Source organism: Strigops habroptila, chromosome 20, assembly GCF_004027225.2.
Source record: "Strigops habroptila isolate Jane chromosome 20, bStrHab1.2.pri, whole genome shotgun sequence".
Lineage (NCBI taxonomy): Eukaryota > Metazoa > Chordata > Aves > Psittaciformes > Psittacidae > Strigops > Strigops habroptila.
The window spans coordinates 5,441,317-5,463,846 of NC_044296.2; the positions used below are offsets into that span (position 1 = coordinate 5,441,317).

Sequence of the window (22,530 nt, forward strand, 5' to 3'; positions counted from 1 at the left end):
GCGAGGCCACCCTGCTCCATGGGTTTCCCCTGTGTGCTGCCACCAAGCACGCACAGCAACAGCCCATCCTGGTGCAAACATCCCTTTTATTCCAGCAGTAGAGGCCAAAACAGGGAAGGAGGCACTTGGTGGTGCTGGGAGGTGCAGGGTGCTGTGTGGCACTACCTGGATGACACATGGGGAGTGGCAGGGCTACACCTCTGTAGCTGGACCCCACTCATAGCCTTCATCCTCGTCTGAGTCATCCCTGGCCTGCGTGAACCTCTTCCTCACAGCAGCATGCTCATATTCCCTGGGGGATGAGAAGCTGGGTGATGCCTCTGCCACTGGTGGGGGCATGGCAGGGTCAGGGCAGACAGAGCTGGCACCTTGGGCTCTGCAGGCCCTTCCCCAGCCCTGGGGCTGCTGCTTGAACCACTCCTGCCCCAGGCTGGCACTGATGTGCAGAGTACCTGAGGTTGCTGTGCTGCTGCTCCTGCTGCTGCTCCTCGATTGCCTGTGAAAGACCAGGGTGATGTAGCAGTCAGAGGTAAGAGCAGGATTTGTGCCCTGGCCTGGGTCTGGGCTATGTTCCTCCATGGAGAACCAGAGCTGGGCATGGATATGCAGCCGGACCTTACAGCAGCTCAGTGTGAAACCCTGCCTGTGCCCCAGCGGATAGGAACTAGCCCTGGTAGCCCCACCAGACCCTTGCAGCAGAGTGGGGACACTCACCTGGTCCCTCAGGCCGTGGCTCGGGGAAGCCTGTGCGGGCTCAGAGGAGCGGGACAGCCCCCCCTGGTCGTAGGTGTCCTCGGCCTCACCGTCAGTGCAGGTACCCGCCTCCCCATCCGTGTCCTCATAGTCACTGTTGGCGCGACTATCACAGGTCAGGTAGCCTGAGGCTGCTGCTCTTGATGAGTTCAGCAGGTCCAGACTGTCCTCCAGTGCCACATCCACCTGCGGGGGGGGATGACACAAACCTGGGATCCCCATCACAAGCAGGACATGGGGGTGTGTCCCGTCACTGCCTGGCTGGAGCCCCAGCCTCACCCTGGGGATCACAGAACCCCAGCCTGGTTTGGGCTGAAGGGACCTTAAAGCTCCTCCAGCTCCAGCCCCTGCCACGGGCAGGGACACCTTCCACTAGAGCAGGTTGCTCCAAGCCCCTGTGTCCAACCTGGCCTTGAACACTGCCAGGGATGGGGCAGCCACAGCTTCCCCCTGTACCTGCTCTGCCGCAGTCCAAACAGGCTGATTCTGCTGCGTCCTGACGATGTCCTTGATGGCCTCGTACCAGGCGCTGCTGCTGAGGCTGACGGTGGCAGTGAAGAGGTGGCTGCAGTGCTTCTTCATCTTGCTGGCCTGGGCATAGAGCCGCCGGGAGCTCTTCCTGGAGTCGGGTGCCAGCCACTGGCGCATGGCCTTGATGCCCTGACGGCTCTCGGGCTCACAGAACACCACCACTGGGTAGTACTGCACGTAGTTGAGACGCTCCACAGCTGAGGGTGTTATGTCCAACAAGGCGTGCTTGCCCTGGGGCAGGACATGGCCATCAGCCCCATGGGGGACAGGCAGAGCGATGAAGGCCGTGCGCTCCCCCCAGGCCCACCCAGCTCTGAGGACACGGGGAAGGTCTCTCACCTTTTCTGCAATCTGCTGCACTGAGTCCAGCTTGATGACCTTGGCCGATGCCCCGTCGCGGGGCAGGCTCGCTGCAGGACATGGAGATGTGGTGTGAGAGGGGCTGGGGGAGATGTGGCATCTCCAGCAGCCCCAGGATGTGTCACAGAATCATAGAATCCCAGCCTGGTTTGGGTTGAAGGGACCTTAAAGCTCCTCCAGCTCCAGCCCCTGCCATGGGCAGGGACACCTTCCACTAGAGCAGGTTGCTCCAAGCCCCTGTGTCCAACCTGGCCTTGAACACTGCCAGGGATGGGGCAGCCACAGCTTCTCTGGGCACCCTGTGCCAGCGCCTCAGCACCCTCACAGGGAAGAGCTTCTGCCTCAGAGCTCATCTCAGTCTCCCCTCTGGCAGGTTAAAGCCATTCCCCTTGTCCTGTCCCTCCAGGCTCTTGTCCAAAGCCCTTCTCCAGGTTTCCTGGAGCCCCTTTAGGCACTGGAGCTGCTCTAAGGTGTCCCCTTAAGGAGCCTCCTGCAGGCTGACCCAGCCCAGCTCTCTCAGCCTGGCTCCATAGGAGAGGGGCATGTCTGGGGCCCCCCTGGGATCACGATGCATGGGGAGAGGGTGAATGACTCCAGGAAGGTGTTGGGGTGTCACGGAGAAGGGCAATGAGGCATGACTGGGACAGAGCTACAGGACAAGAGCTCCCACATGCAGGTCCCCTGGCACAAGGGGCACTCACGGGCAATCTCAAACAGGTCAGGCAGCTCCATGCTCAGCTTCTGCATGGCAATATCTGTGATGGGGCCCAGGATCACCACTGGCCGCTTGAAGCTGGCTGTGGGGAGAAGACAGACCTGCTCATGCAGCTGGGCTGAGGGCAGAGCTCACAGCACTCCAGCATCCAGCCCCGCTCCTCGAGGTGCTCATGGGCCTGGGGCTCCCTATGAGGCAGCCCCAAGGTGAACACCCCCGGGTGGCTCTGGGCAATGGGAACACATTCCCGGTGCCCACCTTCCTTCAAGACCACCCTCTCGTAGGGCGGGTAGTGGCCCTGCTTCGTGAGGGCAGACAGGTCCTCCCGGCTCTTCCGCAGCAACTTCTTGGCTCCCCGCAGCCCCCGCAGCTTCCAGAACTCAGCCCGTGCTCCGGAGAGGCTGGCACCGGATGTGGCTTTCAGCTCGGACTCCAGGCTGGCGATCTGCTCGGCCCTGCAAGGGGAAAGGGATCAGGACCAGGCTCCAAAGATGAGGCTGTGGTAGCCTCTTCCCTCCAGGACCTTGGACAACCAGAGCATCAATTGCCCCCTCATCCCTGAGAAGGGATTTCACCAGCTCACGCTTCCCCCCAGCCCCTGCAGACCACCCACATCCCAGTCTCACTGGGGAGCCATCCCCTCCTGGCTCCATCCCTACCTGCTCTGGTTGGGGATGATGCCCCTGTCCTGCTCCTGCAGGTCCCTGCCCATGCGCACTGCCAGCCAGCTCCCCAGCCGGCCCCGGTACATTGTGTCCAGCACATGGAACACGTCCCCACGGACGAAGCTGAGCCCTGATGGAGTGTCCTTCTCAAAGTCAAAGTGTGTCCGGATGTAGAATGAGTCACCCACGTTGGAGGAAATCACCTTCCTGTAAACTGGAGCCCAGGGTGAGAGGGACCATCAGGGAAAGAGGTGGCTCAGGAGGAAGATGCTGGAGAAGAAAGTGCTGGAGAGGTTTGGGAAGGAGCTTGGCTGGTCTGGAGCCTCCACCTCAGCCCTTGCTGCTAAGGAGCATGCTGGGGACACCTTTACCTCCCGTGGGTGTCTCAGGCATGGTGGGGACAGCAGGACCAGACCACTCAGCACATCCTGGCCTCTCCAGGCTGAGCCATGGAGCCAGAAAGCTCCCATGCTCCAGGATGATGAAGCACAAACGGGGCCAGGATGGTCTGGTCCCCTCTCATCAGCTCTCTGGAGGGGGAGGAGGAGGAGGGGGGTGCAGGGAGGAAAGACCACCTTGCAGGGGCAGAAAGGGCCATGGCAGCTCTGGTGCTTGCTCAGAAGAGACAGAGGATGGAGACGCATAAGCCCAGGATGAGTCCAGTCAGCACTCACTGTCCTGCTTGCTCTGGGTCCAGAGTGTGACATCCTCACCCGGTGGCAGGCTCATGAGATACTCCACAGCCTCCTCACGGGTCAGGTTCTGGAAACTGGTGGAGTTCACCTGCCATGGAAAAGCACTTAGACACAGCACTGGCAGCAGGAAGCAGGGCACGGGTACGAGCAGGGATCCCAGGGACAGCAGTGACCAGGCAGGCGGGAGAGGAGACTTGTCCCTGTCACCCAAGTGTCTGCTACAACCCCCAGTAACACTGCGGAGAGTCTCTGGGCAGCTGAGGTGGTGCCTGCACCCCATTGGGTGTTACAGGGTGCTGGAGACAGAACTGTGGGTAAGGGCCTGTAGGGACAGGACAAGGGGAATGGCTTTAACCTGCCAGAGGGGAGATTGAGATGAGCTCTGAGGCAGAAGCTTTTCCCTGTGAGGGTGCTGAGGCGCTGGCACAGGGTGCCCAGAGAAGCTGTGGCTGCCCCATCCCTGGCAGTGTTCAAGGCCAGGTTGGACACAGGGGCTTGGAGCAACCTGCTCTAGTGGAAGGTGTCCCTGCCTGTGGCAGGGGGTTGGGACTGGAGGAGCTTTAAGGTCTCTTCAACCCAAACCAGGCTGGGATTCTATGACTCTCCCCTCAGGCAGTGCCCACAGAGCCAGCCTGATGGCTATGGGGCTCTGGGCACCAGCACTGCCCCAAAACAATGCCCAGCAGGAGAAATCCAAACCCTGGAGAGGTATCTGAGCAGGGAGTGCTGGGGCCAGCCCATGTGCAGCAGCATTCGGAGCCATTCCCAGCCCTGGGTACCTGCAGGATCTGGTCCCCTTCCTGGATGCCCTGGCTGGCGGCGGGGCTGCCCTCCTGCACAGCCGACACAAAGATGCCCACGTCGTTGCCCCCGGCCAACCGCAGCCCAACGCTCTTGGCCTTCACGAAGTGCACAACCCTGGAGCCAGCATTGTACCTGCCCCGGGGAGCCTCGGTCAGCCCGGCGGGGACGTGTCACCCACTCTGTGACCGCAGCCCTGCCCCAGAGCTGCTCCCCGTCTCCCACAGCCATACCCATCCTTGTGGGCAGTGTGGGCCGAGGGGCTGGCGTGGGGGCTGCGGCGGCCATCCCCCTCCATGGCTCCCAGCAGGTCTGCAGGGAAGGAGAAGGGTTGGGACAGGAGGTGAAGGGAGTTCAGGGTGTGGAAGAAGGCACAGGGACACCGGGCACGCAGGAGCCTGGAGCCCACTGGAGCCCTCCTTGTCCCTGGCCTGAGCTCACTCACCAGGGCCCGGAGCATTGCCAACAGTCGTGTCAGCCGCAGGGTCCCTGTTCGATTGTCTCCTCCCCCTGGAAGCAGGATTTAGGCAGGTGAGTAGGTGCTGAGGGGACACAGGCAGTGGCAGCAGGGGCAGAGGAGCAAGCTGGGCACTGCCTGACAGCCCCACCTCCAAGGTGGAGAAGCAGCCCCTCCAGCCAGGCAGAGAGCACAGGGGGGATACCAGGGAAGAGGGGCTCAGGAGGACAGAGCAGGGCTTACGGGGGGGAATTCATCGTGGCAGCAGCTGGAGGTTGTGGGGAGCTCTCAGGGAGTGGCAGATGGGACAGTTCAGACCCAATGGCGGAGATATCTGCAGCAACAGGAGGGAAGATGCATTAGTGACCACCCAGTCCCTGTGCTGGGTATGTGACCCATGGCCCCGTCACCGTGCCCCCTCACCATCCATATGGGAGCTGTCGCTGTCGCTGTCTTCTATGTCAGGGATGTTGACCAGGAACTGCCGGTGGTCCCGGAGGATGAGCAAGGTCAGGGTCCCCTCCATCTGCTCGATGAGCTGCTGGGTGTCAGCCAGGGACATGTCCCCAGTGGCCACCCCGTTGATCTGCAGGGGGCAGAGCAAGAGGCCTCATTGGGGAAAGCTGCCCCCAGGGAAGCCCCACTCGAATGAGATGCTCCAAGTGCCACCTTCCCAGTCCCAACTGGATTATTGGGATTAAATCTGGAAGTCCCAGCTGCCACAGGTCTGCCTGGTCCTCGTGTGCAAAGGAAGTGACTCCCTCTGTTTCCTCCTCCCCAAATACTTTGAGCGTTGTAAGACCTGATACATGCTGAACACTCGAGCTCCTGGGGCCCGGGAGACCATGTGCTATGGGACAGAGGGGTGGATGCATCCCTGCAGTGATGCTACCCACGGATGAGCCCCCCAAAGAGGGGAATAGGAGACCCCCAGCATACACTGTGCACCTCATGCCCCCCCCATACCTTCAAGATGAGGTCTCCCTCCTGCAAGGAGCTGCCCTTCGCCGCCAGCCCGTTCTCCACTATGTGCTTAATGAAGAGCTGACTTCCCAGCTTCAGGCCATACTCTGCATCAGAGAGAGCCCAGGACAGTGCAGAGCCCAGGCAGATGCAGGACCCTCTTGAGGTCCCACCTCACCACCACCCCCATAAGCCCACCCTGGCTCCTCTTGGGGCACTAGCAAGCCCCAAAGCTGAGCTCTGCAACCCCAGGCTGAGCCCAGATGGGTTTGGAGCGCCCAGCACGGCACACACTGCCAGACCCTGGCACCAACCCTGCCATCACCTCCACCCCAGTGAGATGCATGGCCTCAAACTGAGTGACATGACCCAGGGACAAAGGGGGCAGGAGGGGCCTCACCTTCATCCTGCTTCTGCTTCACCAGGAGCGACGTGACGGGCTTCGTGGGCACATCCCGGCGCGGCAGCCGCTTGAAGCCTGACACCAGGGCCAGCCCCTTGGTGGACTCTTCGTGGCCAAAGCCATTGGCAAACCGGCGCTGGCTGTAGCCCCTCCGACCCGAGCCATTGCTTCGCCGCCGGGACACCGGCTTGTGGCGACGGTCATCCTCATGGTGGCCAGAGCTCCTCTCGCTGGATGAGTCCCCATCGTAGCCCTGGCTGTGGTCCAGGTCATCCCGGGAGCGGTGCAGGGCTGGATCTGCACTGGGTAACCCATAGTCCTCGTCCGAGTCGCAGCGCCAGGGTGCGCTGGGGGACCCAGGGCTGCTCTTGCTCGCAGGCAGGTAGATTTTCTTTGGTCTTTTCAGTGTCTGCAGGCGGAAAGGGAGAAGAAGAGGATGGTGGGTGCAGCCATCTCTGCCGGGAGATGGGGGACAAGGGGAAATGGGTTTAAACTTAAACAGAGGACGTTCAGGTTAGATATAAGGCACAAGCTCTTCCCTGTGAGGATGCTGAGGCGCTGGCACAGGGTGCCCAGAGAAGCTGTGGCTGCCCCATCCCTGGCAGTGTTCAAGGCCAGGTTGGACAGAGCCTTGGGTGACATGCTCTAGTGTGAAGTGTCCCTGCCCGTGGCAGGGGGTTGGAACTGGATGATCTTAAGGTCCTTTCCAGCCCAAACCATTCTATGATTCTAAGATTCTATGTTTCTACAGCAATTCCAAGCCCCGAATGAAAACCCCGGGGCGTGGGGGACAGGCCCAGTGTGGTCCTGTGCACAATGGCAGCCCCAGCAGGGCACACTCACTATGTTGGCAATCTTGCCACAGGCTTTAAGCGTCTGGACAGCAAAGGAGGACAAGACGTTCTCCATGGAAAGGCCATTCACCATCACGATGTGATCCTTCCTCCTGGCAGGGAAAACACAGCCATGGTCACTGCCCTTCCTGTCCCTGCTGGCAGTGGGCACCCCCCATGTCTCCACATCCCCACACACTCACTGGAGCCGTCCCACCGCCGGTCCCTTGGACACCACATCTGCAACAACCACCGCTGTGTCCCCAGTCACCCTGTTGGGATGGTCCCGGCCTCCAGAGACAGCAAAGCCAAAGCCCCACTGAGGGTCCTAATGGAGACAAGGCAGAGGGGGTCATGCACAGGCAGCCCCCACCTCCCACAGCTACCCCCGGCTGTGGTCACCTTGCTCAGCGTCACCGTGTGCTGCTCCCAGATCACCATCTCCTCCATGGTGGCCGCCCAGCACCGCAGGCGGTGCAGTGCGGCCGGCCAGCACAGCCAGCCCTGCCTCCTCCTCAATCCCAACTGGAGCTGCAACAAAGAGCAGAAGCAAAGCTGAGCGTGAGGATGCCAGGGACAGACCCCCCCCCCCAACAGGGCCTGCACACCCACCGGGACTTGCAGCCATGTCGCAGCCTGGCCAACCCCATGTGGAAGCAGGGTCTGAAACCCAGAGCTCCCAAATCACCCCCCTGGGGGGATCCAGCTCTGTCCCCTTGGATGTGTGGCTGTGAAGCGGAGGTTTTATGCAGGGCAGGTGGGTCATATAGAATCATGGAATGGTTTGGGTTGAAGGGACCTTAAAGCTCCTCCAGCTCCAACCCCTGCCCCGGGCAGCGACACCTTCCACTAGAGCAGGTTGCTCCAAGCCCCTGTGTCCAACCTGGCCTTGAACACTGCCAGGGATGGGGCAGCCACAGCTTCTCTGGGCACCCTGTGCCGGTGCCTCAGCACCCTCAGGACCCATCTCCATGACTGGGACCTCGTGGTCCTGCTCCTCTGGAGGAGGAGACCCCGGGGCACTGCTCTGGACAGCCACGCTGGCTCCCCAGCGCGCCTCAGCCACCCTCCAGCCTCCACATTGGTGCCTTGGGAAGCTGGAAACCTCCACAACTCCCTTGGGACTGGCGCGGGGCAGCTCTGCTGGGATCAGGGGCCATCAGAGCTGCTGCCACTCCATGGGCAATGCCTTTGGCAACGCTGAGCAGGGATCCCACGGGAAAACTGCAGAGGTTTTTTGGCTTTCCATGGCCAGCCCCTCGCTGGACCTGCACTATGGTACCAGGCTGCACCCCCAGAATGAGGCCCAGGTCCCAGCAGCTCCAGGAGGGACAGTGTAATCATTCACCCGAGGCTCAGCAATGGTCCCAGCAGCCAGGCTGTGAGCAGAGGGCAGAGTCCAGGCCTCCCCTCTGCGTCATGAGCCACCGAAACCAGCGCCAGGACCCGCCTGGCACCTGCGGCATGTGACACGTGAGGACACACGTGCGAGGAGTGTGCCTGGGGCTGAGCAGGACCCCAGTAAGACACAGGAGACCCCAGCACGGTGGTGGGGTGGTTTCCTGCTGGATCGGTGACCTGAAGTGGCAGGTCCTAGCTCAGCCATGTCACCGGTGTTGGCTGGTCGGTGCTTTGTGCTCTGGTGAGTCACAGGTCCAAGGGACCTGGTCACGGGACACCCAGAGCATCCCCCTCCCTGGGGTCACGGCTCACCCGCAGTGCCAGAGCCAACCCCGTTGCCACCAACAGCCTCTCGCTGCCCCCACTGTGGCCCCGTCGCCGGGACACCACCAACCAGCCGCACATCCCACTGCCAGCCGGGACTCTCCACAGGCAGCAGCGGTTTGGGGCAGGGGGAACAGCGTGGGGCTGGTAACAGGTCCAGACTCCCCAGCCAGCACAGCCCACAGTGCCACCAGGCCCGGGCCTTGTCCCCAGTGTCCCTGGGGGGACCTGGAGTAGGACATGCCCCAAGCCAAAGGCCACAGCTGGCACCGGAGGAGCCGGCTCGGCCGGTTTGTGACAGAAACCAGCCCGCACCCGAAATGTCCCCGCCGGGAGAGGCAGTATCTGGGCAGAGCTGACCACAGCCCAGCCCAACACACCCAGCACCGGGAGCCCCACATACCCCGCTCTGCCCCACACACACTGTGGCCAGTGTCTCACAGGGGTTTTGATCGCAGAATCACAGAATCCCTTGGAAGGGACCTTAAAGCTCCTCCAGCTCCAACCCCTGCCATGGGCAGGGACACCTTCCACTAGAGCAGGTTGCTCCAAGCCCCTGTGTCCAACCTGGCCTTGAACACTGCCAGGGATGGGGCAGCCACAGCTTCTCTGGGAAAAGTCTGTGCCAGCGCCTCAGCACCCTCACAGGGAAGAGCTTCCCAATACCTCCCCTAAACCTCCCCTCTGGCAGTTCAAACGCCAAATAAAGCCTGGGCTGTGCTGGGGCAGCTTGTCCCACTGCAAGCTCCCTGGTTCAGGGCTGTGCCCAGCTCTGGGTGACGCTGCTGGCAACGTGGGGACCCCCCCCAACACGGGTCCTCAACCTGGAACCTCGACACCTTCCCAGGATCAGCAGGGTCCCTGCTCTCAGCCAAACCCTCACCCCCTGGCAGGTCCCACCTGCCCCCAGAAGCTGCTTTAACCCGACTCCAGCCATGTTGTGATGGGAGACCCTGGACAAGGGTCTCCAGGAGCTCCGACCCCACCGGAGTGTCCATCAGGAGGATGAAGGCACCTCGGGGTGTGGAGCTGTGGCAGCGGGGACCCAGGATCCCCCACCCCAGGGTATCCCCCTCTACTGGGGCAGGACTCCAGGAGGGTCACTGGGTCCTGGAGCCCCTCGGAGAGGGACACAGAGCACAGCCGGTTCCCAGGGGACAGCACAGAGCACGGGGACAGGGTCAGACACTCACCGAGCCTCGGGTCTGAGCAGGAAGGAGCCAAGCTCCGGGGCTGGTGGCAGTGGAGTCACTCCAGGGTGCTTTGCGTAACCCTTTGTGAGCCAGACGCTTCCTGCAGGAGGGAAGGAGGAGGATGAGGGTCCCGGGGAGGTGTCCTCTGCGGTGCTGGTGGCTCAACCACCTTCCCCGGACCCCCAACACCTCCTCGGGAGCCCCGGGAGGGGACGGTGCTTGCAGCCAGCGGGGACAGCAGTGCCGCGGCGGGCTGAGCAGGGGAAGGTGACTGTGCCGATGGGTGCTGCCCCCGCTGCCCCGCACCTGGGGACGCGCCCCGCGTCGCTCCTCTTCCCGCAGAGCCGCTTCCCTGCGGTGACGGAGATGAGCTCCACGCCGCGGCTCTCGCTCCAGGCCGCCGCCGCCAACCGGCGCCGGTACCGCGGCCGCAAGAAGAGGCGGCAGCCCCGCGGCGGGGCGCCGAGGGGGGACCAGTCCCTCCGGAAGCCCCCGGCCACCCGCCGCCACCGCGGAACCGCAGCCATGGAGCCGCCGCCGCTCACTCAGACCGGCACCGGCCAGAGCCTCGCAGCACCCGCTGGGGCCGCCGCTGCCCGACACGCGTTTGGCCCCCAGGGCCGGGGCACGGTGGCGTGAGGGGACCGGCCCGGGAGAACCGGCGGGGCCGGCCCGGGCTGCCCCATACCCCGGAGCTCTCCCGTCTCCCCGGGGCTGCCCCGTACCCCGGAGCTGCCCCACATCCCGAGGCCCTCCCGTACCCCGGGGCCTCCCCACCAGGCGGAGCCACGGCCCCGGGCGCGGCCGCTCCGGGGGGACCCTTCGGGGAGGACCCCGGTCCCGCGGGGGCTCCGGGGTCCCGGGTCAGGCCGGCCCTGCCCCCGCTGCCATGGCAACCGGCAGGCCCCGCCCCCCCCGCACATCTCTATGGTGCCTCCCGCGGGGCAGGCCCCGGCCCCCCCGCGCCCCGCAGCCGGGCCCTGTCGCGGCACCGCTCCCGCAGCCCGCGGGCTATCGCGACAGGCCCGCCCCCCGCATCGCGATCAACCCCGGCGGAAGAGGCCCGCTCTACTTCCGGTGCCTCTTCCGCCCTGCAGCTCCGGGGCGTGTCTGTCCGCGGCACCTCCCGCGCTCTATGGTGCTGGCTGCTCCCAGCCTCCTCAGCGGCGGCGGCCGGAGCCGGGAGGAGCGCGGCGGAGGCGGCGGGCGCAGGCCGGGGCCTGCCGAGCGCCCGCCATGGAGCCCGATGTGGCCGAGGAGGAGGAGGGCTCGTCCGTGGAGGGCGCCGGTGCCCCCCCGGAGGCCGGCGCGGGGGGCCTGGACGCGGCAGGAGGTAACGCGCTGCGAGCACCGGGCGGCAGCACCGCCCCCGGCCGGTTCCCCCGTTCCCCCGCTCCCGGCGGAGCCCCTCCGCGGCGCATCCTCCCCTCGGGCTCAGAGTGGTTCGGCCCAGCTGCACCCCCCGAGGGGGGCTGAGTGGTACCTCCCCGCCGTGCCCCCGCCTTGTGCCTTGGATCCCATGGCGGGGGGGGGGGCTCTGAGTGGTTCGGTCCAACCGCCCCCGCCCGCAGTGTGCCACTCCCGGGGCACCGCGTGGTCCCGTCCAACTGCAGCTCCCCCCCCCCCGACCCTGAATGGTTTCGCCCCCCCGGGGAGCCTCCTGCCTTGCTTTGGGGGGCTGTGGGGCTCCAGGGGGTCCTGCCTTGCTTTGGGGGTGCTCCAGGGGGTCCTGCCTTGCTTTGGGGGGCTGTGGGGCTGCAGGGGGTCCTGCCTTGCTTTGGGAGGCTGTGGGGCTGCAGGGGGTCCTGCCTTGCTTTGGGGGGCTCCAGGGGGGTCCTGCCTTGCGCTGGCGGGGTTGCAGGGGGTCCTGCCTTGCGCTGGGGGGCTCTGGGGCTCCCAGAAGACCACCTTCAAGAGGCAGGGAGCAAGCCCCAGCCTGACACCACCACTGACAGCATGAACAGAAGCTTCTGGGTTCCCCTTTGGCAGGATTGGACGTGTGGGGCTGTACAGGCAAACCTGCCTCCGCTGCCTAGTAATTTATAGCTCACTAACAACCTCTTAATTGCTGGTTTTCGAGTTGTGTGAGGCTGCAGAGCCCTGCCCTGCTGTCAGGTCCATGCGTTCCTTTGGGGGTCTGGCAGGGTGCTGCCGAGCACGCGCCTGAGCCCCACGTTCATTCTGAGCCTGCTACAAGATGGACGGGTTTTGGCTGTGTTATGACAGCAAAGCTACTCGTTCCCCAGCCTTTCAGTGAGGCTCATTAGTGCTAAAACCCCAGCAGTGCCAGGGGGAGCTGCGATTGTGTCTCAGATGTCACCTGCTGTGTCGGGAGGGCTGGATGTGAGGGGCTGTGGTTGAGGCATGCGGGAAGCTGTCCCCAGCACTCCTGCTGCAGTCCCTCGCTGTGAAGGGAAACAGAGCTGCGCTCAGCTTGCCTTTGGACCTCTTTGTTGGGAGCATTCTCCCAGCACAGCTGTGGGCTCCAGCTTGGGATGCTGAGGGAGCAGCAGAGAGAGCCTCTTGGCAATGAACAATTACAATACTCTTTATCCTTCAGACTTTTCTGCCACTTTCCTGTCTTTTGCGGAGGGGACAGGCTTGTTGCTCGGGCCAAGACTGCCGGGTTTAAGGAGGAGTGTGTGTTTTCCTTCTCTTTGTAAGTAACTCTGAACATACAAGCCTGCGGCTGTCTTACCTTACACTGATAGTAACAAACACATGAATCGGAGCCAGACATCTCACTGCTGCTTTGAGTCTCTGAGTCAAGTTGCTTACTCCTCGCTTGGGTCACGTCCAAATTGTGTCACTCGGCCTCAGTTTGCAAGTGTTGCTCCTGGGAGGGCTGAAGACAACATGCACAGCAGCTAATGGGTATTTTCTGGAAGAGAGTAAAGCCTGGAGGGACTGGAGGTGGCTCTCAATGGCTCTGTTGCTCTCGGGTCAGGATTGTGCCTGGGGGAGAACGTCACTCCTGACCCGTCTCTACGCGTCCTTCGTGCCGCTCCCCATAACACTTGTGCCGTGGATGAAGGATGGAGGGTCACCAGCACAGCCAGAATCTGCTCCCTGGCTCTGTGCTGCTGGGCAAGGGTGGCTGGTGCTGGGCTTTGACTGACTGGATCTGGTGGGGTTAAGCCAGAGCATGTGTCAGGTCAGTGAAAACCTACCCCAAGCACTCAGTATGTATCAAGGGGAGCTGCTTAGTAAAACTGAATGGAGGAGAGGGGCTGAAAGGCAGGGAAAGCTTGACTTAGTTGACATAAGGCATGGAGAGGCTTCTGAAGAGAGCTTTTGGAAGTCTTTGAGGGAGAAAACCTCATTTAGTGCCAGCAGCAGGGCTCGGGCATGAGCACACAGCCCTAGTTTGTCCCTTTCTGAGAACCCAAATCTGAGGTTTTCAAGTTTTCTCACCACCGTGGTGGAAAAGGGTGTTTCAAAATGTGATGGTTATAAGTAGCTGCAGTGCTCCTCCCTGGATCCTCACCCTCATCCCCTGGGAAGGGACTGCAGGGGCCTGTTCACCCGTTCTGGTGTGGATAGCAGAGCTGTTGGCACGAGTAGAGGTCAGTGTGGAGGCTCTGTGTGCCTGCAGGGTGACAGGAGCACCAGGATCCTTCAGGAATGGTTGGGTGAGGGCACATCACCATCGTCCTTCTACCCAGGAGACAGAGCACCTGGAAACCTCCTTTTCTCCAAAGGTGCTCAAGTTATTAGAGAGCTGTTGGCACAAATGGGTGGCAAAGCTGGTCTCCACCATCTCTTGCAAAGGTGGAAATTCTCAGCCTGATGGGGAGGGAAAGTTCATGTCCGATTTACTTCCACTTCTCGCATCTCCTGTTCCATGTGTTGCAGCCTGCCCATCATTTATGGCTTGGAGTCTGGGCAGAAGCCTCCAGCGTGGTGTTCAGGGTTGAATTCTCTGCTTTAGGAAGCTGAAATTGCAAGTATTTCTGCTCTTGTTGTACAGTTGTCTCACTGCACCCAGAGCTGGAGGTAGCAAAGTGGAGCTCTCCGTGCTGCTGGATGCTGGCAGCACCTAGAAGCCCATCTGCACTGGGAGAGCACTGAGCTCTTCCCTCTTTGCCATGATCACTTTGAGGTGACTTTTGAAGGGCTGCTGGCAGCCTTGTTTTGTCTCAATGAGCAGATTAGAGATAAGAGAAGAATTCCAGCCCATGGGGCACAAGCAGCTCCATCCATACCAACATGATGGAGAGGGAAATGGCAGAGAGCTTATCAGCTTGAGGAAAAATCAAACGTAAACATCATCCCCAGCATGATGCTGGTTCACAGCTTAGCTGGGTGTCACATGCCTCCTTCCCATGAAATGGTGGTAGCAAAAATGATTTCAGAGGGAGTCAGCTCAGCAAAAACAGACAGAAAAACACCCCGTGCCTTGAACTTGTGAAGACCCTGCAGTTACTTCACAGTCAATAAGTCACAGCTCAGCTGCAGGGAAGGAGGAAGGCAGCGAAAATAGAATTCAGGCTGCTCTGGCAAATTAATTGTCCTTTAAGATCTGAATCTACAAATGGGGAAGCAAATGGGATTATGGGGCCTGGGGACTGTGAAGGGCAGTGTTTGGATGGCAGGGAGTTCCAGGCAGTGTCCTGAAGGATGCTGAGCCCATCTGTATCCGTGTCAGGCCAAGCTGGAGATCGAATCCCTGAGTACTCAGGATGAAGAATGATTAATCTCATTTTCATTAAGTAGCATTTGGCATTGACCTGTATATAACAGCCCGTTCCAGCAGTCCTGGATCTGCTGCTGGCAAAGCTGCCACTGTGTCCCACTTGGGAAGCTCGCTGGGCCTCTCCTGAAGGGCTCCTCAGGGAATGACCTGAGTGGATTTAGTATGAGCAGTGCATCATTTGGGAATGATTATTGAAGTGATTCACTGACATGACCATTGTGGGCTCTTGCCAGATGCACAGTCTTATTAAATCTGATTTTCCCATATAAGGTGGCTGCAGCCTGGAAAGCAGCAGCAGGAATTCCAGTGCTTGCTTCCTTCATGAACACATCTCTCAGTTGCAGCCAGTCAAGCCCAGCAGTAGGTGTGCCACGGGTGTGTGATCCCCTGACAAAGCCCTTCCCATTGCCTGCTGCTCACATCTTTGTCACCTTTGAATACTCCTGTCCATCTTTCCGGGTGTTGGAGGGGGAAGCGCTCAGGGGCTCCCAGCACAAGGAGGGTTTGGCTGTATTTAGGTGGCAGTGACCTTCAGCAGGCTCCAGCGTGGACACTTCGCATACTCCAGTGTGGGGACAGAAAGACACATGTGCAGAGGGGGTGCCTCTATGTTTGAAGTCATAAATAGCAGCTGAACAGTAGAAGAAGGTCTGGGGTGGGGGGTTTTGTTTCCCATTAAGTCTTTCCAGGTCTCTAACCAAAATATCTCACGGTCCCCTTCAAGTCTCATTTGTTCAATAACCCAGTTGACAACTTCATTCCAAGCTGTTGCCTTCCAGGCCTGCAGGCTCAGCTGCCCTGCGAATGTGCTCAAGAACAGAAGTTTGAGAAAAGACCCTCAAGCTCATCAAGTCCAACCGTTCCCCAGCACTGCCAAGGCCACCACTAACCCCTGGCACTGAGGCCTCGGCTACACGGTGTATGAACACTTGCAGGGACGGTGACTCCAGCACTGCCCTGGGCAGCCTGTTCCAATGCCTGAGCACCCTTTGGGGAAGGAATTGTTCCTCATCTCCATCTAAACCTGCCCTGGTGCAGCTTGAGGCCGTTTCCTCTTCTCCCATCCCTTGTTCCTTGGGAGCAGAGACCAGCCCCCTCCTGGCTCCATCCTCCTGTCAGGCAGTTGCAGAGAGCGATAAGGCCCCCCCTGAGCCTTCTCTTCTCCAGACTAACCCCCCCAGGTCCCTCAGCTGTTCCTCATCACACTTGTGCTCCAGGCCCTGCACCAGCTCCGGTGCCCTTCTCTGGCCCTGCTCCAGCCCCTCAATGTCTCTCTTGTAGTGAGGGGCCCAGAACTGAACACAGGATTTGAGGTGCAGCCTCACCAGTGCTCCCAGTACAGAGGGACAATCACTGCCCTGGCCCTTCTGCCACACTCTTGTGGCAGTGAGGTTTGTCTTGATCCTTACCAGTACTGACCCTCTTGGCAGAGCAGCCTGGTGTTGCTCACCTACCCTCCTGGGGAGCAGTGTGCTAAAAGGAAAAGCATCTGCCAGGATCATCCTCCTCCTCTCCGGATAGTGAGGAACATGAGTCCCTGGAAGGGGATCCTGGCTGCTCCAAGCAGCCCTGCAGCAGCCCATGACAATAAGGTAACATTGGGGTTTTTCCTTCCATAGGTAGCTCTTAGAAATACTCTGTTCCTGAAAACAGCCTGGCACTTGTGTGAGTTTTCCAGTGTTGTCAGAAGCTGAGTGAACCTCAGGACTTCCTGGGAAAGGTTTTCTGTAACTGAAAGCTAAAAGTGATGGAGCAGCTCCTGAGTCGCCCCATCTCTCCTCACCCATGTGTTGAAGCAGAAAATGCTGTCAACCCCTAATTAAGCATCACCATCTTCCATCATGTGTTCTTGCGGCTTCCCCAGCTTCCATGTGGGTTTTTGCTCTGGCTTGTGGTGAATAACTCGCCTGAGTCAGAGAATGTGCTGTGGCGGGAGGAGATGTGGAGGCTCCAACGTGTTCACTGTGAGCTGGTCACTGCCAACCACACCGTGTTCCGTTGTCTCACAGCGCTGGGAGAGGCTCTGAGTCTTTCACCATGAGTTAGCCCCTTTTCTTCTCTTCCAGCTTGCTTTGAGTACAGCAAAACCACTTCCCTAATTCTCCTTCAAAAATACAAATGTGTACAACCAGAGACAGGGTGTGATGGGGTCTCTTGATGATTTAACACATAAACAGGCTGGAATAGTTGATATTTGAAGAACAGCAGTATGGAGATTGCATATCCTGTACTGTTGCATCTCTGGTGAATGGCTATCAGAATCATGGAATCCCAGACTGATTTGTGTTGGGAGAGACCTTAAAGCTCCTCCAGTTCCAACCCCTTTCCACTACAGCAGGTTGCTCCAACAGTCCTCCTCTCCTCTGCCATCAGCAGAATCTGTGTGTTCTCTTTGCAGAAATTGCTATTGGAGAGGGTGGGAAGGACTTCCTGGGAGAAAAGAGGAGTTGGAAATGGGCTGATGGATTCTGGGGTATCTCCACCATCGCAGACCTGCCTGTTGTGGGTGGTGTTTGGGAAGGCAGGACCTACATTAGGTAGCACTCCTGGACTGCTCCTGCTGCTCAGGGCAGAGGAAACCAGGTCACAGCCCAAGGTTTGTCACAAGACCAACCTGGGCAGATACGGTGCCACTTCCAAAAGGGCCTGTGGATTAGCTGTGCATGGGAACCCCACATGCCGCGAGCTCCTGTCTTTGTTCTGTGTGGCGGAGCTTCACTGCCTGAGCTCCAGGGAATTAACAGATTATCAGACCAGGGCAGTTTTGCCTTGTTTGTGGTCATTAGGACGTAGCAGCTCTTGGGCTGGTGCTGGTGGGGAGCTCAGTACTGGTCAAGCTCCAAGTAGCTCAAATGCTCCTTGTCGCTTTACTGCATAATATCTCGCCCAGCCATGCAGGGACATGATGTTTAATTCAGCTTTCTGCATTATGCCACTGCTAAGACTTTCCTGCTCCTGTGTTTTGGATTTGCCGTGGCCCTGTTGGTGCCTGTGGTAGCTTGGTCTAGATGATCATGAAGGGTCCACATAGCTACACTGGTTACTAACTCTAAACTTGGTGAAGCTTTCTGTGCCAAAGCTCATCGAACTACTGACTTCAACTTCTCTGTGTTCCTCTCCCATGGTAGATACCTCCTAATGTCTTCTGCAGAAGATCTGGGGCCGCTTTGACCTCAACCAGCTCCCAGAGGAAAGGCAGCTCCCCAGCAGAGGAAGGGGCGTGCTGGGCTGGGAGCCACTCAGGTCCCTCTTTCACTGAATGTAGTATTTCAGAGTGATTCCACAGATGTTCCATGTTTTCTCCGTAGGAGGCAAAGAGATCTGCTGCTTTTGAGACCAGGCAGCTGAGCCCACGCCATCTTTGGCAGGGCTGGTGTGAAAGCCTGTCCTTAACGTCCCTCAAACTCTGGACATATCAGGATCTTGCCCTTCAAAATGGGTGAATGTGTCAGACCATGCTGGTGACCATGTTACAGTTCTGCAAGAGCAGAATTAACCCAGATTATTTTGCCCTTTCATTTGCTGCCTGGCAAGATGATGGTTCAATTGCCAGGTAGACTTTTCTTCCCCTTGGGGTTTGCCATTCTCAGTTGTTGCTTTATATTCTGTTACCCTATGTAAGTTCAGGTTTAGATCACTGGTGGCTGAGGTGGCCACTCTCCCTCCAGGCCCTTGTCCAAAGCCCCTCTTCAGGTTTCCTGTAGCCCCTTTAGGCACTGGAGCTGCTCTAAGGTCTCCCCTTCAGGAGCCTTCTCTTCTCCAGGCTGCCCCAGCCCAGCTCTCTCAGCCTGGCTCCGGAGCAGAGCTGCTCCAGCCCTCGCAGCAGCTCCGGGGCCTCCTCTGGCCTTGCTCCAACAGCTCCATGTCCCTCTTGTGTTGGGGAGCTGGACACAAAGCCTCTGGTGTGGGCAGGATAAAGCAGCTGATGATAAGGATGCTGCAGCAGTTTTCTTTCTATAGACTCTCTGCTTATCAGATGGACCAAGTTGGTTTGGGTTTTTTTTTTTTTTTTGCATTTTTCAAGACAAAATTGTCCATTTCTGCATTTTTTCAAAGGGAGGCAGCTGGCTGAAACCATCATCTGGCTGAGTGCTCCTTCTCTAAATGCCTGCCTGATGGCACTTCAAGCAGTCAGGCACTCCATTTAGATGCTGATATGAAACTTGGTTCTCTGATTTGATTTCACAGTTCCTGTCCATGCAGTTGGTTCTGCAGTATCCCCACACTGAGAGGAAGGAGTGATGCGATCAGAAGAGGGCAGATGTAATACCTGAAACCACTTGTCTTCCTTTTAAATGTCACTTTAAATGGGTGTTGTCTTCAAAATGACAGTTTTCCTTGCTGTATGCATTCAGTGGTGCTCTCGCCATCTGTCTGGATGTGTGTTGATGGGGGCAGTGTGGAATTTGCTGGCAGAAATGCAAGCTGTAGGGATGTAAAATAGTCCCTAACTTCAAAGGTGGAACAAAGGCAGCAGAACATCACACTGTCTGGAAGCTGCAGTTCAGTGAGGTGCAGTGAAGTGCTCTTCAGTCACAGGGCAAACACTGGCTTGGGTGGAATGCAGAAGTAAGGCACGTGAGGGCTTTCCTCAGTTTGGCCTACCAGGTGGTGATTATTTGTGGGTTTCAACAGCACGTGTTATGTGATGGCTTTTGTGTTGGGAAGGACTGTTTGTTCAGGGCTCAGAGCTGAAATCTGGAAGGCGAACAATTGCCTTGGCTTCATTTACTACTTTTTTTCCCTTGTAATTCTAACTTACGTTACAAGATACCGAAGCTTTTCCAGGGGGTCCACATTTGTGCTGCATGTTGTAGTTGGTGATGGGCATACTGTTGTGTTTTTGAATTCCAGGGTACTTCCCCTCAAACCATCATCTCTTCAGGCTTAAATGAATTGTGATGGAAGAGAAATGATGACATAGCCTTTCTTCACCTTAGTCTCGGAGGGTTGGGTGTTTGTTTTCATGTTGGTATTAAGTGGGAGTCAGTGGTGGGTTAACTATCTGGGACACTCTTTTGAGAAAAAGGCCTCTGGGCTGGAAATGCCAGAAAATGCTTATTAAAAAAAATAAGAAACTGCAGAAGAGAACATCCTGAAACTGCTCATTGCTTCTCCAGCTCCTTGCATTTCCTATGTATAACTGCAACCTTAGCTGCAGCTCCCTTGCAGAGAGCCTCAAAGTCCTCATAAACATGGCTCTGTCTTTAAAATGAAGCAATAGGACTCTACTTTGTCAGACAAAACAGTTATATTCCAGTTAAAGACAGCAATTGCCTTATCTGTTTCACTTTGGTATGATAAACAGGTTGCCCAGTGTATACCAGATGCAGAGCTGGACAATGGGGGCTGGTATTAAATTGCAGACCCTCCTAAGATGAAGTGCTGGAAGTGGCCTTGATTTGGTAATCTGGGAGTAACTTCATTTATTCAGTGTGTGCAAGCTGTGGTTTTGTGTTGGTAGGATGGCATTGCATGAGCTTCCACAAGGGATTGAGGTTTCAGGGTTATAAAAATCCATCTCAGAAAGATGCTTCCCTAACTCCCGGGTTTAAAAACACAAAGATTGGTTTTACTTCGAATCTTTGATTTCTAAACTGAAATCTAGGAGCTCAAGAAGGCTGGACGTACCCAGCATGAAAAGGAAGCTGTAACCTAGAGGAACAAGGTGGGGTTTTATAGTATCTGAAGAAATTAATTTGAAAAGCAAGTTTTGCCTTGAGGTGGGGTGAAAAACAACTTAATCCATAAGGGAATTCAAAGGGAAAAGGAGTATATTGCAGGCAGAAGTGGCAAGTGCTGCCTGTCACTTAAGGTTTTCTGTTAGAGCTGCTGCTTTGGGTTGCTTTGACTTGCCGAGATAATGGTGTCCAAACATCCTTGGCCTTATGGCTGGCCTTGAAGTTCTGGAAAGAAATGATGTACTCATTTTGGTGAGAGGAAGCCAAGAAGTATTGACCCATCCAAAACTTCAGAGCTTGGTCAGGTCCATCCTTAAATGGGATCACGGTAACTGTGGGATGTTCCACTTCATCAGACCCACAGCCTGGTTTGGGATGAAGGGACTTTAAAGCTCCTCCAGTTCCAACCCCCTGCCACAGGCAGGGACACCTTCCACTACAGCAGGTTGCTCCAAGTCCCGTCCAGCCTAGTCCCTTCTGACCAGGCTGTCCACGATCCTCAGTGTAATGCACCTGAAACGTCCTTGTAGCCCAGCATAGACACCAGGTTATCTCTTCCTGCCATCTACATGTGTCTCACCTGCTTGTTTTTCCTACCAAGAGGTCTAGAAGTGTTTTTAAGAGTTACTGGAGTTTAGGTAGCTTGTTTTCAGCCAGTAGCTGAGTCACAAGATGCCAGGATCCTGGGCAGAGAAGCAGCTACTCACTGAAACTTTGAGTTATGATTTTTGGCAGCACGTTTCATCTCTGGAGCTTGTTCTGCCGTGGCTTGTTTTGTTCCATCTGTTCAGGTGCCTTTGTTAGAGCAGAGCAGGGGCACCCGGCTGAAACGCTCTGGTCACAGAGAGCAGGCGTGTTGTAGCATCAGCAGCAGCACCTGTGGCAGCCCCGAAGTGTTGTTTGAAGGAGACTTGACTCAACCTGATGAGAGCAGCCTACCAAAAGGGCTTTATATCCAGTGACGCATGTTGTACGCAGCCCCGGCCTGAAATCCCCTCTCGAGTCTCCGGTGTTTGAGCACCTTTGGAAAAGCCCTGTCAAGCAACATTAGCAAGAGCAGAATGAGATCTGAGAGGATTTAGATGAGCAGCTTTGGCTGTGGAGTAAATCAGGAAATACCCCAGTCATTACCAGTGCAGGATGGCTTGTGAAGGGTGGCCTGAGACAAAGCGCCTGTTGTCTCTTTGGAGATTGCTGTTGGGTGGGATGTGGAGCTCCTGCAGTTCTAAAGCTGTGCTTATTGTGGTGACCTCTGTGTATCCTGGTGGTAGGTGGTGGTTATGCAAGTTCAGGGAGATTTCTTTACCTGCTGTGACTGTAGGAACTGGACTTCAGAATGTCTTTTATCAGGTCAGGAAATGGAAGATTTGGGGAGGTGAAGTTCTTTCTTGAGTTGAGTTCTATTTTAATTTAGTCTGAGAATAATCCTTAACTGTTAACGGGCAAGAGGAGTAAGCTCTTAGTCAAGTAGCACCTGTAGGAAGATACTTTTAAATGGTGGAAATGATAGAAGATCTGACCCATCCCTCCTGGATTGGAGGTGCCAACTTTGTTTAGCTGCAGAACCCCCATTGAGAAGGGGCTGAGAGAGAAAGTGGGGGGGATCATTTGTCACTGAGTGCTGGATTGCAAGTTGTGTACCTGCTGTCTGCTCCGACAAAGCAGCTCGAATGATTTCTTTGACTCTGCCAAGACAGGTTGATATCCTTTGGAGGAATGCCCAGAGAAGTTGATGTTGTGCTAAGGCATCCTCCTGCCCTCTCTGTAGCAGTATCCTCTGCTGTTTATCAGCTTAAGTTTTGGGATAAGCTACAGGAAAGTATTCCTTTTTCCAGCCACTAATTCCTTGTCTTGTGCCTGGTCCCAGCCTTGCAGATGTCCTCACATGGACAGTGACTTGTGAGGGGAGCTGGTGAATATGAGATGGTGAAGAGCCTCCAGCCACGCTAATCCCTACCTGGCTTGAACCTGGCAGAGGGGAGATTGCGATGAGATCTTAGGAAGAAGTTCTTCCCTACCCGTGGCTCCATCTGGGTGCTTTGCTTTGAGCAGTCCTCGC

At 57.5% G+C, this 22,530-nt stretch overlaps 2 protein-coding genes across 9 annotated transcripts in view; one reads left to right on the top strand and one right to left on the bottom strand.

The window, feature by feature from the left end:
• Positions 1-66: 66 nt before the first annotated feature.
• TJP3 (tight junction protein 3) lies at positions 67-10,968 on the bottom strand. Its single transcript, XM_030509766.1, has 21 exons — positions 10,401-10,968; positions 10,095-10,194; positions 7,579-7,707; positions 7,380-7,504; positions 7,187-7,289; positions 6,341-6,752; positions 5,944-6,047; positions 5,401-5,563; positions 5,221-5,311; positions 4,966-5,030; positions 4,754-4,832; positions 4,499-4,655; positions 3,699-3,807; positions 3,019-3,238; positions 2,618-2,814; positions 2,346-2,441; positions 1,624-1,694; positions 1,210-1,515; positions 715-939; positions 453-496; positions 67-292 (listed from the first exon to the last, which is right to left on the bottom strand). The coding sequence occupies exons 1-21, from the start codon at positions 10,619-10,621 to the stop codon at positions 193-195; spliced, it is 3,117 nt and encodes a 1,038-aa protein (XP_030365626.1). The 5' UTR covers positions 10,622-10,968; the 3' UTR covers positions 67-192.
• A 206-nt stretch (positions 10,969-11,174) lies between these two features.
• PIP5K1C (phosphatidylinositol-4-phosphate 5-kinase type 1 gamma) overlaps positions 11,175-22,530 on the top strand; it is a 40,515-nt gene continuing 29,159 nt past the window's right edge. For all 8 annotated transcript variants that reach the window (XM_030509772.1, XM_030509770.1, XM_030509773.1 and 5 more), the window contains exon 1: positions 11,175-11,427. In XM_030509772.1, coding sequence (XP_030365632.1) covers positions 11,331-11,427 — 97 coding nt within the window. In that variant the 5' untranslated portion in view covers positions 11,175-11,330. The remainder of the gene's footprint in view (positions 11,428-22,530) is intronic.

Bases quoted from the DNA above. Each gene is read 5' to 3' on its own strand.
- TJP3 (XM_030509766.1), bottom strand. From the start codon at position 10,621: ATGGCTGCGGTTCCGCGGTGGCGGCGGGTGGCCGGGGGCTTCCGGAGG. The intron at 5,312-5,400 runs GTGAGGGGGCAC...CTGTTGCTGCAG, and splicing joins CGACAGCTCCCATATGGATG to ATATCTCCGCCATTGGGTCT. The intron at 5,031-5,220 runs GTAAGCCCTGCT...TCCTGCTTCCAG, and splicing joins GCCACGATGAATTCCCCCCC to GGGGAGGAGACAATCGAACA.